The 15868-nt window shown below is 36.9% G+C and overlaps 1 protein-coding gene across 1 annotated transcript in view; it reads left to right on the plus strand.

The window, feature by feature from the left end:
• The window catches only part of LOC123537297 (rho GTPase-activating protein 39-like), a 126412-nt gene continuing 110544 nt past the window's right edge, over positions 1-15868 (plus strand). The window contains exon 1 of the mRNA XM_053528467.1: positions 1-292. Coding sequence (XP_053384442.1) covers positions 282-292 — 11 coding nt within the window. The 5' untranslated portion in view covers positions 1-281. The remainder of the gene's footprint in view (positions 293-15868) is intronic.

Below are 15868 nucleotides of genomic sequence, written 5' to 3' on the forward strand. Positions count from 1 at the left end.
ACATGCGCATAGCACCTGCTTCCGGCTAATTAACATTGTTTTCCTAATTAATTTGAAGCAATTAAAGTTTTAAAAAGACTGTAGATTAAGCCATATGCGTCTTCTTTGGATATTGCACATTCATATCTTGTAGAAAGTGCATGAAACCTCCCGATTGTGGACCTGACAACTGCAGGGGAATCAAGATGGCGGATTTTGACAGTTTGTGCAAAGTTTATTTTATATGAAACATGTACATAGACTTGCATGAGAGAGTGCCATACAGTTGAAAGGAACAGAAAATGGCAGAAAGGTAAGCAGTCCATATTGGTACATTTTTAAAGTTTAGGAGCACAGTTACAAATAGAAATAATTTTATACAGGATATAAAATTTACAGACACTGATTTCCAGCTGTCCTTTTAAGGGTCTCCAGAAGTAGCTAGGGCAATATAACCTTCACCCCAAGACTTTGGTCTGAGACCTTCTGTCTGAACCTATGGCTTGATGTGTAAGATATGTCTAGGGGTTACTGGGTCTAGCCGTTCAGTGGATATGTTAATATAGTTGTTCTACCCCCTACATAGTCCAATGAATTTGACGCAATCCAAGGAAATATTGAGATAATTTTTTCATATGGGCAATATCCCCACTCGCGTCAAACACTGGAAAGACCAAAATAGTTGAAGCAATCTCCGATGAAATTTTCATTGCTGCCCACGCTTTACATAATAAATTACATGCTGTAGGTTTATATGCTGATTAATTCACGAATTTGCCATAAATTCAAATAAAACTTACATGTATTTAAAGGGGATTCAATTCTTCATTGATTTATGCCAAAATTCTCAAATAATATCCAAAATTACAAATTTTCTGGTGATTTAAAACTATGTATATACTGTACACCATTAACGTTTACCGTGTTTACAATAAACTACATGTCAATATGTGCAAGCGATAAAACCTGTAACTTTACATGATTGTGTACTGTGATGTATCTTCCATTATTTTGGTCCTTCAAAGTTTTGACGTTCAGATTGCCTGTCACAATATATAAAACAATCTGAACGTCAAATTATTTTGACTACCCCCTACACAACTCGCATTCTTTCTTAAGTTTTTCCTGTATAGAGACCGGGTTCCTCCAAAGCACCTTCTAGCACAGAAGTCCTATAAATAAGACCTGATATGACACATAGGCATTTGGCATATTTGTTTGGTCTATATATAGTAAATGGGTGCTCAAATGTTGGCAAACAGCCGGTTAGTATGAGTATTGACCGAGCCATTGGTCAATACCTGTCAATACTGGTCAATTCAGTACTATGGTCACTCTTGGGTGCTCATTACTGGTTTATTCAACACTTTTACATTTGCAGATTAGCACAGGCTGAAATAGTATATATAAATAATACAATTAATAGAGCAATTTGAATAATACAAAATTGTATTCATTAAAAAGTAGAGTGGTCACTGGTCAATTCAATTTTGGTCCTTTGCAATGTGTGCTGGTCAGGCTTCATTTTGGAAATACTTTAGACAGGTCAATCCTAGTTTATTCAATGCTTTTATCTTCTTACAGTAGCCTTTATTTAAAATTCATTAAAGATTTTATTACTATAAATTACACTCATTAGAATGGACAACACTGGTCAATTCAAATTTTGGTCCTACGCAGTATCCCTGATCAGTACATGTAGTGGTCAATACTGGTGGATGCATGTGGATAATGTTTACTTTATTAATAAAGCAAGTAAGTCTGACCAGTTTATTATGACTTTTCTGGATTTTTGAGTCGGCTAAAGGCTGAAAGCCTTTTGACGAGTCCTTGCTATCCAACGATTCTCTAAATGGACCAAATAACACAGTGAAGGGATGTAGTTCCATTAGATTTCTCAAACTTCAAACAGTTCACTGCATGAATGAAATTAAGTTGTGTCAATTCCCTTTGCTATGACCAATATACGATGTAATCTGTCATATTTATGACTTGTAATTGTGCAATTCTCGAATGTAACTCATTAAGCATAAATGTGCATTTTAAGAATTGCGCAGGCTTACAAAGCTTGGGTAACATCCAGCGAAAGACAAAAAATAGTTCCACAGGGCTCCAAATAAGATGCGTGTTAGCGTAAATTACGTATAGAAATAATGCAAATACGCATGTCTAATAATTTCTAAGCTATAAAAACGTATATAAAATTACAGAAACGCACACAATGCTTTTTTAAAAACAAAATCTGAATCGTCTGGATGCGTTAGGTAACATAGCCGATCAGCCTTAATTCTCCCACATTGAACGTAAACACGCATCGTATGATTTCTATAAACTTTGCGTGGGTTGAATTTTGCAGTCAGTAAACGGATAAGTTATCAGGGTTCAAGCTAGCCCAGAAAAATTGGGAGAAGTGACTTCTCCCTTCAGTGAAAATAGGGAGAAGTTTTCTCAGAACAGGGAGAAGTGAGGCTGCGGGTCAAAACAGTCATTAATTAAACCATATATTACAGTTTTGATGGTACAACACAAAGGAATAACATTTCAAAACAACACATATTTTACTTATAAGTACAAAATGCCAAGTATCAAATACAAACACACACAGTGAGCATGGATTTATGCAGTAGTTTGAAACATTCATAAATAATACTAAATCAGCATCAGTATTGTAACAGGCATGTGTAGTGTGATTTGTTGTTCGGCTCATGTGTCATGACCCCTTGCATATGCTTTATCAAATTTTGCCAGTCCACATATAACACAGTGCGATTTGCCAGGCTCATCTTCCTTCCACCAGTCAAAACTAACAATAGAAAATTAAATTTTCAATTCTTATCCATGCACACCCCTGTTTCAAACCCCAGCTGGTCAAAATCCGGATATCCAAAATTTTATGTCCGGATACTGATACACTCATAAGCATTGCCCAATTCTCCAGTCTAAAGAATATATTTCACAAATTGTGATGATGCAAAGACAATTTAACAGCACAGGACAGTATCTGATATTAAAGTCTACAATGACAATACCTTTTATTGGAGAAAATTAAGAAAAATGTTCATGGAATACCGGCAAGTTGTCACCGCGAGCAGACATTCTGACAGCCTACTTTCGTTTTCAAAAAACTTTTACAGAAAGATAAAAGCTAATGTGTTCTTATCTAAAATTGATTGTGATTGATTTTTATTGATTGAAATTAAATATCTGTTGTCTGAATTTCAATTTAATTTGTGTATAACACGGATATTTACGTCTGGCAGCCGCAATTAAAACCATACATTACGAACAACTCTGGTTATTATTCAGAGCTTTTCTTTAGGCCCTATCGGTCAATTTGCGAAGGGCTATCATCCTATAATCAGCTACTGACTCTTGCGCCGACATACTTGTGTTTTTGTTTTTATTGACAGTTTTTAGTTGTTTGTTTTCACACGTGATGCACACACTTTCTATCCGTGATGCACAAAATCAATTAAAGGCAATTTTGTTTCGCCTCGTTTGATTGGTGTTTCCAAAGTTTTCGACCAATTAAAATCATCCTAACGATATTCGGTGATAGGCGGAGAATACTTTGTTGACAGGTGAAGTTCACAACCCGTAACAGGATAAGTTTCGCTAATTGATTATGTAATGTTTTTACAAGCTGATTAGAAGCTGATATATGTGATATATACATGTATGACAACTGCCTCGGGCGCCAGATTTTAGGGCGACTTGTTTTTCGCTTTTCTGTACAAACAGAGCGAAGTCATCAGAAAAAAAGCGACCACTTCGCTCACGTCGCCTAGAAGCGTGGACCCTGAGTTATCGGAAGAAGAAGCTCGTACTGGTTTGTTTAGTTACTACTAATATTAAAAATGATTTTAATTCTTATTTTTCGAGAAATAAACAAATCGGCGAAACATTAAATTGTATTTTCTTGTAGTTTTTGAAATCGAAAGTAGATCGTCTATGTTTGGCTGCTTTCACGAAACGAAACAACTTTTTTATGAAAAGATTTAAATAAGAGGTAATTTAACCGTAAACTTCAATGTCAGATACTGCCAATTGCTGCTAAATGTCTTCGTATCATCACAATTTGTAAAATATATTGTTCAAACTGGAGAAAAGTGTAATCGTATCCGGATATAATATTTTGGGTAAATATCGAGCTGTGTTATGAAATTTTAAGAAAAAAACTAAAAACAAACTGAAACTGGTAGACTATACTGTCAGTAAATCAATCATTAGCCGACTCAGGCCATTCAGGCCTTTGATTTAATGTCTTCGTTTTCTGAACAGTAAAATGCAGATATGGGTAAGGCTTAGAGGGATGACAACTATAAAATATCAGATCATAAAATAAGTCATTCTGATATGCCAAATGAGTAAGGCTACATTTATTTTTGGGCCCTGGACTGTCTGTGAATGTTTTTTTTTAATAAATAGCACCAGTATTGAACAAATAAATGCGCCAAATGACATGACACACTTGGCAGTCAAATGTTCACATGGCATGAACAGGGTCCATAACTCTGTCAATCATCAAGAGATAACAATATTACTTGGCACAAATGTTCCGCATTGTGAGACGACGTGTCATGGGCAAGACCTAGATCCTTAGCTCAAAGATCAAGGTCACAGTTGGACATTCTCATCCATCAGATGTTCGTCAAAATCCCGAGACAAACCTCTGATTTATTTCTGTCATTTATTTGGTGAGCATGCGCACTCGTAATTACTACCGGGAGAAGTTTCAGCCAATCAATGTTAGCCACTATTTGGCACGTCGAATTGAAATTTCAAACAATATGTAAGCAAGGTAGTTGCTAACGATGGATAAAGGCGATATTCCATGATTGCGATTAATAAAGATTTATTTCTGTTATTCGATGTTAAGAAATTTACCTGAAGAAATAATAATATTCCTCGTCGGCATTGATATGAATCACGGGGTCACGCTTTTCACGGACGATTTTGATTGGTTCGCTACATTTTGTCGCGAAACGACACTGATTGGCTGAAACGTTTTACCTGTAATGTTACCAAACCACAAATGTGCCAGAGGTTCATCCGGGGAACCACGGTAGACCTCTGGTATGCGAGAATGCAGTTGGAGGTCAAAGGTCAACAAGGCTTTTTTTCATAAAATGTTATGAAACAGTCAACAACTGTAGATTTTTGTATATGCAAATTTTAATCCAAGTCACACTTGTCAGGCCCTTCCCCAGAAATTTTTTAAGGCGCTGGGGTAAAGTTTTTGTGGCGGGATAAGGGGTGGGTGCGGGAGGGGTACCCCCTCCCGTGTTCGATTTTTTTTTTTTAAATCGAACCCAAATTGTGCTTTTTTAAGTATACCATATGCAAAAAAAAACACAACAACGTGTATTTCATTACTTCTACATTTCACATAATGTTATAACCATCAATATATCATAATAATTATAGTGTTATTTCTAGAGCTCAAAAAGGTCAGAGTGCTGCCAAAAAGGGACAGAGTGTTGTCCGAAAGGGGCAGGGTGCTCTTTTCAACCTGAAAGTTATCATAGCAGTAGTTGCCTTTCTAGATGTCTATAGTTAATATGTATTCCATTTATCTTTATTGCACACTTAATGGAAATGTCACAGAATAAATTTAAGTGGTAAATCTTCCAAAAACCAGTAACAAAGTTTACAAAGGTTTTTTACTTACTTTATAGTTTAGGTTAAACCATTCAAGCCTTTCTCTTAAAAAATGTCACCAAGAATGTCAACTTATTCATATGAATATGAAATAGTAGAGGGTCTTAATATATTAGCTTATATAATCTTGAAACCAAGATCATGTTGTAAACAACATAGTTAAAGGCCTGTTTCAGGTCACATTGTAAACTAATAATTATCAAAAGTCATGTTGTATCGATCAGGTCTTTCATCAATATTTCATTAACAGAAAAATGCTATTACAGTCAGGTTAAAGTTTACTAAAACGCATATCCAAAATATACTATCCGGATACTGGTACACTTTCGGAATGTTGTCCGAAAGTAGTTTTTACTCAGTTACATGACCTACTAGGGTAAACCAGAGATAGTTCCTCAAATTTTGATGTTTCTCATCGTAAAAAAATACACCGACTGTCATCTTTTTTTGAAGGAAATACGGAAAAATTGCATACGACATCGCGAGTAATAAGACTCGTGAACGGTCATTCTAAACTTACTTTTACTTTCGATATTCATTAAAATTTGTGCATTTTCTAGTTTAAATTACAGTAGAATCAAACTGCATTGATATGTACTTGTTATTATACTAAACAACGGTCTAATTTAAATTTTGCACAAAGAAATCTAGGGCACTTTTCACGTGCTTGGTAATCAGCTGGCCGCTTACGCACCCCTTTTTGACATTTCACAGCATCCATACTATTTATCAATTAGTTTTAACACTTCATTGATTCTCATTACCTGTGTGCACTCGCCGTGACGTAATTTGCTGATCAAAAAAATCGTCGAGGCATGTCAACAGGGAAATTACATATACACTACTCATGAGGTATCTCACGGGGATGAAATCGCTTACTGATTTAAGACGCCGCGCTAATAATTGAGGCACCGCGCGGGATATTTAAGCGCTGCGGGAAGCTGTATTTCGTGTTTTAAGCGCCGCGGTAGCGCGGCGCCTTATGCGGCTGGGGAAGGGCCTGCTTGTGTTATATATAGTACAATATTCTTTATACATCATTGACAGATATCAGATCATCATGTTATACTGCAGTAAAAAAAATTAGGTCCTTCCAGTAGGGGACTTTGCAGAGCTCCAGATAAGCTGCGTATTTGCGTATTTACGCAATTAAAATTGCAGAAAACCCAATTGAATTCATATAGTGTGCGTACTAAAAATTCGATTTTAACCACACTTTCACAGCATAAGTCACAATAAGGTCTCAGCTCCTTTCGAAAACTAGCTAGATTCCATCACGGTTTCTAGAGTTACCCTTCAGGGGCAAAATTTTCTATTTTGGCCCTTTAAGCCATATAGAGATTTCATTTATGCTTTAATTTGATACAAACTTGTACAGAATGTTTATCTTGATGATCTCTAGGCCAGGTTCGAAACTGGGTCATGTGGGGTCAAAAACTAGCTGAGTTCGAATTTAAGCTAGCAAATTTCAAACTGCGAGGTGTGAATTCAGACACCAGCATTTTTTTGTGAGTGGAAATTTTTGGCCCAATAATGTGCATTTCTTACGGTCGTCTCGATCTTACACTGTTCTTTCTTTAACAACTCGCGGTCATTGCAACCCATTGTCATTTGCAGAACGAATATCAGAGCACTCTTTCATCTTTCGTCGTAAACGGAAGTTTACACTCGATACATGTCCCGTGCGCATGTCTTTTCAACTGCGGACAAGTACCTGCGCCAAGTTTGATGATGTTTACTGCATCCGGTGGTTTTTTTGGTAATCTTTAGTAAGTTACTACTTATATAGCGCAAATACGATTGGCTGGACTCGTCACGTGGATGTTTGTGTTTGTGACAAGTCGCGGAAAATGCAAGTTGTTTTTTCATTTAGCAAGTTAAAAATAATACCACTTACAAAAAAATGCAAGTAGAAAATCTGGCTAAATTCGAACCCTGACTAGGTCACCAGGTCAGATTAAATGAAAAGCTTGTTAACACCCAAGAGCCACATTTATTACCCTATCTTCATGAAGCTTAGTCAGAATGTTTTTTTCAATAACTCCTAGGCCAAGTTCGGAACTGGGTCATATGGGGTCAAAAACTAGGTCGACCGGTCTAATCAAAGGAAAATCTTGTTAAAACGCGCTTGAGGTCACATTTATGACCATAATTTATCTTCATGAAATTTGGTCAGACTGTTTATCTTGATGATTCCTAGGCCAAGTTCGAAACTTGGTCATGTTGGGTCAAAAACTAGGTCGCCCGGGCAAATCAAAGGAAAGGCTTGTTAACTCTCTAGAGGCCATATTTATTACCCTATCTTCATGAAATTTGGTAAGAATGTGTATTTTGATGATTCCTAGGCTAAGTTCGAAACTGGGTCATGTGGGTCAAAAACTAGGTCACCACTCCAATTATAGGAAAAGCTTGTTAACACTGTAGAGGCCACATTTATGACTCTAACACAGTAGAGGCCACATTTATGACCCTTTCTTCCTGAAACTTGGTCGGAATGTTTATCTTGATGATTCCAAGGCCAAGTTTAACATAACAAGTGAGCAATACAGGGTCATCATGATCCTCTTGTTTACAAAGATATGTTTGTATATGATATATTTTACTAAATGTTTTTGTGTATTAATAATGTAGACTCATATCCATACATACACTGCTACATATATTGGGGTTTGGTTTTATTGTGCTGTGTTCTTGGAACATGGTTTTTCCAATTGGATCTAGGATGTAGAAGGTCAGAATGTCAGTACTTCTACCTACGGTAGGTGTCTGTCTGTGACTAAAGTCTGGAGTCTACCTCCGCCATTTTAACCTGGAAAGTCACAGTATGTCAGTGTGATTTCAAGTCCAACAAAACAAGCATCCAAACCAATTTATGAGAACCATGTTCTATGTTCTGGGAAATATGTTTAGAAATTCATTAAAAGAATTGATCAGCGGCTGCAGTAATGTTGTTAGTGTCACTGTTTTACCAAATCTCTAGGGGATGCTTTATTGATTTGACAATATTTGTATGAAGTTTTGAACTTTCCTTAGGTCAGAAAAATCACTGCTTTTCTTTCTTGATTGATTACTTGAATGGCTAATTTTGTTACATAACTCTTTAAGACTGTAAAGTGTAAGTTGAATTATGTAAATTAATATTCAGGACCGATGTAGTAAATATTTTACTTAATTTTCAAAGTATTTCTGGCTATTTAATTTATTCATTGTAGTACAGTGGATTAGGAGAAAGGGCTTCTGGAATTGTCTTTGCATCAGAATGTTACAGATAGTTCAGAAGTAATCTTCAACTCTAAAGGATGGCATTTGCAGCAAGTGTATTGGTTTGTTTGATGTGGATGTAATGCTATTTTTCAACAGACATTTTTAGCTATAGTAGCTTGGTTAAGTTTTTGCATGCAAGTATATACAGCCATCAATTAAAGGCATATAGCTTTGAAAGCTATTCTACTCACCCTGGCGTCGGCGTCGGCGTCACACCTTGGTTAAGTTTTTGCATGCAAGTACATACAGCCATCAATTAAAGGCATATAGCTTTGAAACTTATTTTTTCTTTTTCTAGGTCAATTACCAACCTCTCTGGGTCAAGTCCCATAACTCTGACATGTATCTTGAGCAAATTATGCCCCCTTTTGGACTTAGAAAATTTTGGTTAAAGTTTTACATGCAAGTTACTATCTCCAAAACTAATGCAGATATTGATTTGAAACTTCACATGTGTCTTCGGGGTTATAAAACTAGTTGATAGCAGCAAGTCCCATAACTCTGACTTTCATTTTGGCTAAATTATGCCCCCTTTTGGACTTAGAAAATTCTGGTTAAAGTTTTGCGTGCAAGTACATACAGCTATTTCTAAAAGGCATATAGATTTGAAACTTATTTTTTCTTTTTCTAGATCAATTATCAACCTCACTGGGTCAAGACCCATAACTCTGACATGTATTTTGAGCAAATTATGCCCCCTTTTGGACTTAGAAAATTTTGGTTAAAGTTTTACATGCAAGTTACTATCTCTAAAACTAATGCAGATATTGATTTGAAACTTCACGTGTCTTCGGGGTTATAAATCTAGTTGATAGCAGCAAGTACTATAACTCTGACCTTCATTTTGGCCAAATTATGCCCCCTTTTGGACTTAGAAAATTCTGGTTAAAGTTTTGCGTGCAAGTACATACAGCTATTTCTAAAAGGCATATATATTTGAAACTTATTTTTTCTTTTTCTAGATCAATTACCAACCTCACTGGGTCAAGTCCCATAACTCTGACATGTTTTTTGAGCAAATTATGCCCCCTTTTAGACTTAGAAAAATTTTGGTTGAAGTTTTACATGCAAGTTATTATCTCCAAAACTAATGCAGATATTGATTTGAAACTTCACATGTGTCTTCGGGGTTATAAAACTAGTTAATAGCAGCAAGTCCCATAACTCTGACCTTCATTTTGGCCAAATTATGTCCCCTTTTGGACTTAGCAAATTCTGGTTAAAGTTTTGCGTGCAAGTACATACAGCTATTACTAAAAGGCATATAGATTTGAAACTTATTTTTTCTTTTTCTAGATCAATTACCAACCTCACTGGGTCAAGTCCCATAACTCTGGCATGTATTTTGGGCAAATTATGCCCCCTTTTGGACTTTGAAAATTCTGGTTAAAGTTTTACATGCAAGTTTCTATCTCCAAAACTAATGCAGATATTGAATTGAAACTTCACATGTGCCTTCGGGGTTATAAAACTAGTTGATAGCAGCAAGTCCCATAACTGGTATGCATTTTGGTCAAATTATTTCCCCTTTTGAACTTAAAACTCTTTTGATATTTAACCTTTTTGGGTAATATTTTCCTGCTTCTGGGACAATATTTCGAATAGTCGAGCTTGGCTGTCTTACGGACAGCTCTTGTTCAATTATGAAGTGGCATTCAGTAAACCTATCAAGACAGGTAACTGACAACTTCCTCACATGAGCTGGGCAGGCATCCATACATAACCAACTCTTTTGAGTGGCTAACCTGTGCAGGCATCCATGGATAGACATGTCTTACGAGTGACTAACTTGGGAAGACATCCGTGGATACCTAGATCTTTTGAGTGGCTAAATAGGAGAGTCATCCATGAATTACCAGGTCTTTTGAGTGATCAACCTTGGCAGGCATACATGGATAGCATCTAACCTGGGCAGGTATCCATGGATAGCCAGGTCTTGTGAATGGCCAGCCTTGGCAGGCATACGTGGATACTGGCTAACCTGGGCAGGCAGCCACAGATAGCCAGGGTTTGTGAGTGGCTTACCTTGGCAGGCACACATGGATAGCCAGATCTTGTGAGGGGCTAACCTGGACATGCATCCAAGGATTATGAGCCAGGTCTTGTGAGGGGCTAACCTTAGAGGCATCCATGGATTACTGGGTCTTTTGAGGGGCTAACCTGGGAAGGCATCCATGGAAAGAGAATAACTGGGCAGGCATCATAGACAGTCAGGTCTTATGAGTGGCTAACCTGGGCTGGTATCTAAGGATAACCAGCTCTCGTGAATGGCTAACCTTGGCAAGCATACATGGATAGTGACTTACCTTAGGGTAGCCAGGTCTTGCGAGTAGCTAACCTAGACAGGCATCTATGGATAGACAGGTCTTGCAAATGGCTAACCTGAGCCAGGTCTTGTTAGTGGCTAACCTGGGGAGGTATCCATTGATAGCCAGGTCTTGTGAGTGGCTAACCTGGACAGGCATCCAAAGATAGCCAGGTTTTGCAAGTGGCTAACCTGGACAAGTATCCATGGATAGCTAGGTCTTTTGAGTGAATAATCTGGGCAAGCATTCATGGATAGCTAGGTCTTGTGAGTGACTGACCTGGGAAGGCATCCATGGATAACCTGGTCTTGTGAGTGCTTAACCTGGACAGGTATCCGTGGATAGCCTGGTCTTGCGAGTGGCTAACGTGGGCAGGCATCTAAGGATAGCCAGGTCTTGTGAGTGACTAACCTGGGCAGGCATCCATGGATAGACAGGTCTTGTGAGTGGCAAACCTGGGCAGGCATCCACAGATAGCCAGGTCTTGCGAGTGGCTAACCTGGGCCGGCATCCATGGATAGACAGGTCTTGCGAGTGGCTAACCATGATGGCAGGCATCTAAGGATAGCCTGTCTTGTAAGTTGTTCAACTTGCTAACCTGGGCTGGCATCCGAGGATCGCCAGTTCTTTCGAGTGAATAATTCTGGCAGGCATCTAAGGATAACAGGAGTTCTTTTGAGTGGCTAACCTGGGCAGGCATCCAGGAATAAGTGGTCTTTTAGCTACCTGTAGTTGGACAAAACTTTTGATGGTTGATATTTCCAAAATAATAGCTCCTGAAACAGTATGGCTATCTTACTGTCCAAAGATAATTGTTTTCTTTCTCTGGTAAATCTTTGTAGATTATATTTACTACATTATGTCTGTCAGAATGCCTCCCTGGTTATTGATTATGAGTGAAAATTGGCGTTAAATTGTGGTTTTTACTGGCATTTGCAATCGTTAACCTGACATTGTTGAAAATACAGGAGATTGGCTTTAGCTTATATTATTCTGTAACTGGACACAGTTTTAAGAAAACCCTACAATATCATATATGAATCACGAAGTAATGATTTTCCTTGACATTTTGATGATTATGGAGTCAACCTTTAAACAATGGTGAAGATAGTTCTGAGTAATTTGATATATATATACTTCCTTTAAAACAGATGTAACAGAAGTAAATCATGTTACATATGGAAAGATTCAACTACTTGATGTATTGTTTTGTTATGTGGGCAGTTGCAATGGGTGTCATGAATGACATTTTACATTATAGGATATAGGAAGTGTTTTAAGAGCATAATTTCCTGTATGGTTGAATAATGTCTTTAATTGTTAGAGGGCATAGTAAGAGCCTGAAAAAATGTTTAAGAGTGGGTTTGTGTTTTTGCAGGCTTGAAAAAATTATGTTACATTTGTCTTAAAAAGTTTGAATGCCTTCAATTGTCATTTGAGATATTCACTGTGTTTAAAAAAATGATTTAATCAGTTCAACCTATCATTATCATGTAGGTGTCCAACTCATATTATTTACATTGAAAGTAAATTGGGGAATAAGGCTGCCAGGTTTAAACGAGTCTGTGTCATGTTTGAATGGTAAACATTTACAAAATTTCTGCCCAGTTAAATGAAATAATCACCCTTCCAACCAACAGTCCTTCTCTGTTTGTAAAATTGAACGAAGCAAGTGTTTTCTGCCAGTTAACAATATTACTACTTAGTATATGTCTCTTTTTCGGTAAACAGTAAGCCGCCATTTTGCACACTTGTTTCATAAGTGATTACCGTATTTTACCTAAGTCTTGGGACAGCATAAAATAATTATTTTTTTCACTGTCCCAAGACTTATTTCCCGAAAAATAATTATTTTGAAAAGTGTCCCAAAAATATGGACATAATCATCGTCATCGGGTAACATCCCCCACCCACCCGTGTTGAAAGCGGAAAAAAAACAACTTAAAGATTATCGGTAATTATTCTGTTGATAAACAAAGTAATTGGCCTTGTTTTCATCATCATTTAACATCCCCTCAAAGAGCTAAAAGAAGTGTGTCGGTATCATGACATTAGAAGTGGAGATCAAAGCGGTATAGTTTCCCCGAGATTTTCATGGCATTACGTCATGTTTTCGCGCCATGTTGCACATCACTGTTTGATCGTACCGCCTCGTTTCTTAAGTGCTGAGAAGTAGATCTAGTGTTGTAACAATCAATAAAAAAAAGCTTCTTTTTAATTTGTTAAAGCGAATGTGCAATATCCCGTATAAACTGACAGGTAAACGTGTCAAACTATAATAGCGGATATCTTACCTCTGTGACCTATTTGCCCTCAAGGAAATTACAAAATGGTTTGAGAAGAATATCTTATTATAAAGTGTTGTGTCAAAAAATAAATGTACATATACAAAGATTCATTCAAAACTTCTTAAAAATGCGCAACAACATCATTATTGTTTTTATTTTTTAACGCATTTTCTATTTACGTTCACGAGGTCACGTAACAGAAATCTGTTTGCCAAAAATCGTTTTACTTCATATTTTTAAATTGCTGCCGCCTTTTCGTTATTTAAGATTTTTCTATTCTGTTTTTTGTACTTTCTAGTCAAAAGTCTGAATTTTATGCCCGTAGTTTGTATCATTTATTTACTTTAAGAAAGAAATAAGTATTTAGGATCGCGCTGTTTGAAATTTTGCAAGTAATTATACGAAAATTCGACCGTTTTTATAGAATTTTGCCAACATTTCTGTCGATACCTTTTTAAAATCGTTGTAGAATTCAAACTATATTACTTCTCAATCGGTGTTGAAAATCTGAAGCGATAAAATCAAAAAATGAATGCGTGACGCGCGTTTTTTGTATACGTGTCGATGAACAAAAGTAACGGCGTTGTAAGTTAGACATTACGATAGGTCGCACGTGCTCGTGGAATGGAAAATTACCGGCATGGCGTTTTGATATCTGTACGATTCGCGGGTAAATTCCAGTCAGTGGTAAATAAAAATAAATAAATAACGAAAATTGGACTTCCTGGCTGCATAATTATTTGACATTTTGATCGATACAACACCATACAATGTATAATAACGGTATTTGGGTTACATCTTGAATCAGTATACAACCTTAGTCCCAACACTTAGGGACGAAAAATACGCTGAGAAAATACATGTCCAAAAACTTAGGGTCAAAAAAAAAATTATTTTTCCACATTTTAGGGGTGTCCCAAGATTTAGGGTGTCCCAAGACTTAGGTCAAATACGGTAATTCTGATACTGGGATGGAACCATATGGTGTATTAAAGAAGGCTGTATACAGTGCTAAATTTGATTTGATTAAAACAAATTGTTCCATTTTGCAATGGAATCGCATCAAACAGTGCCAAATGAAGCGCAGAAATGTCAAAACGGCCTGAACTTGCGAAAATGTTACCAAAAAATTACCATGAATTTATGATTTTTTTTCCTGTATTATTTGAGAAAATAATGCATTTACGTGTCCCACCCCACCCTCCACCCCGCATGTTATAGAAGGGCATAAGCCAGCCAGAGCCATGACTTAGGCAGTAATTGATTTGAACATGCAGTGCCGTTTTGTGTTTGAATGTACAAAAATCTGTAAATATGGGAGACTTAATTGGGGAAAATATATTATGTTTTCAATAGCTTCTTTTTCTTCTGGACCTGTACTGGAGAAATTTGCCATGCATGGCTTAGTCACTGACTAGTGTTAAGCAATTTTATGAAATAAGTTGTCCTTGGCCTCTGACCCACTGTTCAATATTTCAATGACTTTTATGTACTCATATAGGTTGGATAGTGTCCTTGACCTTTCACTGAGTGTTACCATGACATTAAGTTACTTGAAGTAACAAATGGGTAGAAATCCTTAAATAACATTAAATTAAATAATTTTGAAAATAACAGCTTTTGATATTCCCTACAACTGTACTCAACTGTAAACTGTATAAGTCCAGGTTGTGAATTTGTATGTGCTTTTACTGCAAACAATGGAGTACTTACATCTGTGAGTATAGTACTCATTGCCAAAATTATGTACGTGCATATGTCCAGATTGTAAAGATAACAATGTTTCGTGACAAGTTATTGCAAGGAACTATTTTCTGCATGGTTACATGTAATCTGAATATTATCTTCATTGATTTTTATGTTGCCTTCCTTGTCTGTTGGTAATTTCCAACCTGTGATGTAGAAAAAGATAAACCTAGTTTGCACTTTTTGCAGAACCTAGAAAATTGGTTTCCTGCATAGTTATTCTTACATGATTTTCTGTGCTGTGTGGCACAAGTTACTATTCATAGGCGTAGGAGTGAGTTTAACTTTGGAGGGGCCAAACCTTTTCGACAGGGGGCCCGGGGGCTGGCAAGGGATCCCCGGTGCATTCATGACAAAGCCTTGTCCAGGGGCCAAATATACCATAGGCCCCCTCAAGCCCCTGTGTTTTAGCAATCATTGAGATATTCTGATGCATTTCTAGTCGATACCTATATAGGCGTATTACTACGCGCTGAACTGTCTGCAGTGTAACTTAATCGGTCAAAATATGTATTGTAGAAAAAATTGGCACGCTTGATCAAGGGTGCCATTTTTTTACAGTCTTCGGTTGAAGCCCTGGATATACAATCAAATAGTGCTGCACTTGTGTAATTGTGATATAAA

Source organism: Mercenaria mercenaria, chromosome 17 (genome assembly GCF_021730395.1).
Source record: "Mercenaria mercenaria strain notata chromosome 17, MADL_Memer_1, whole genome shotgun sequence".
NCBI classification, from domain to species: Eukaryota; Metazoa; Mollusca; class Bivalvia; order Venerida; family Veneridae; genus Mercenaria; species Mercenaria mercenaria.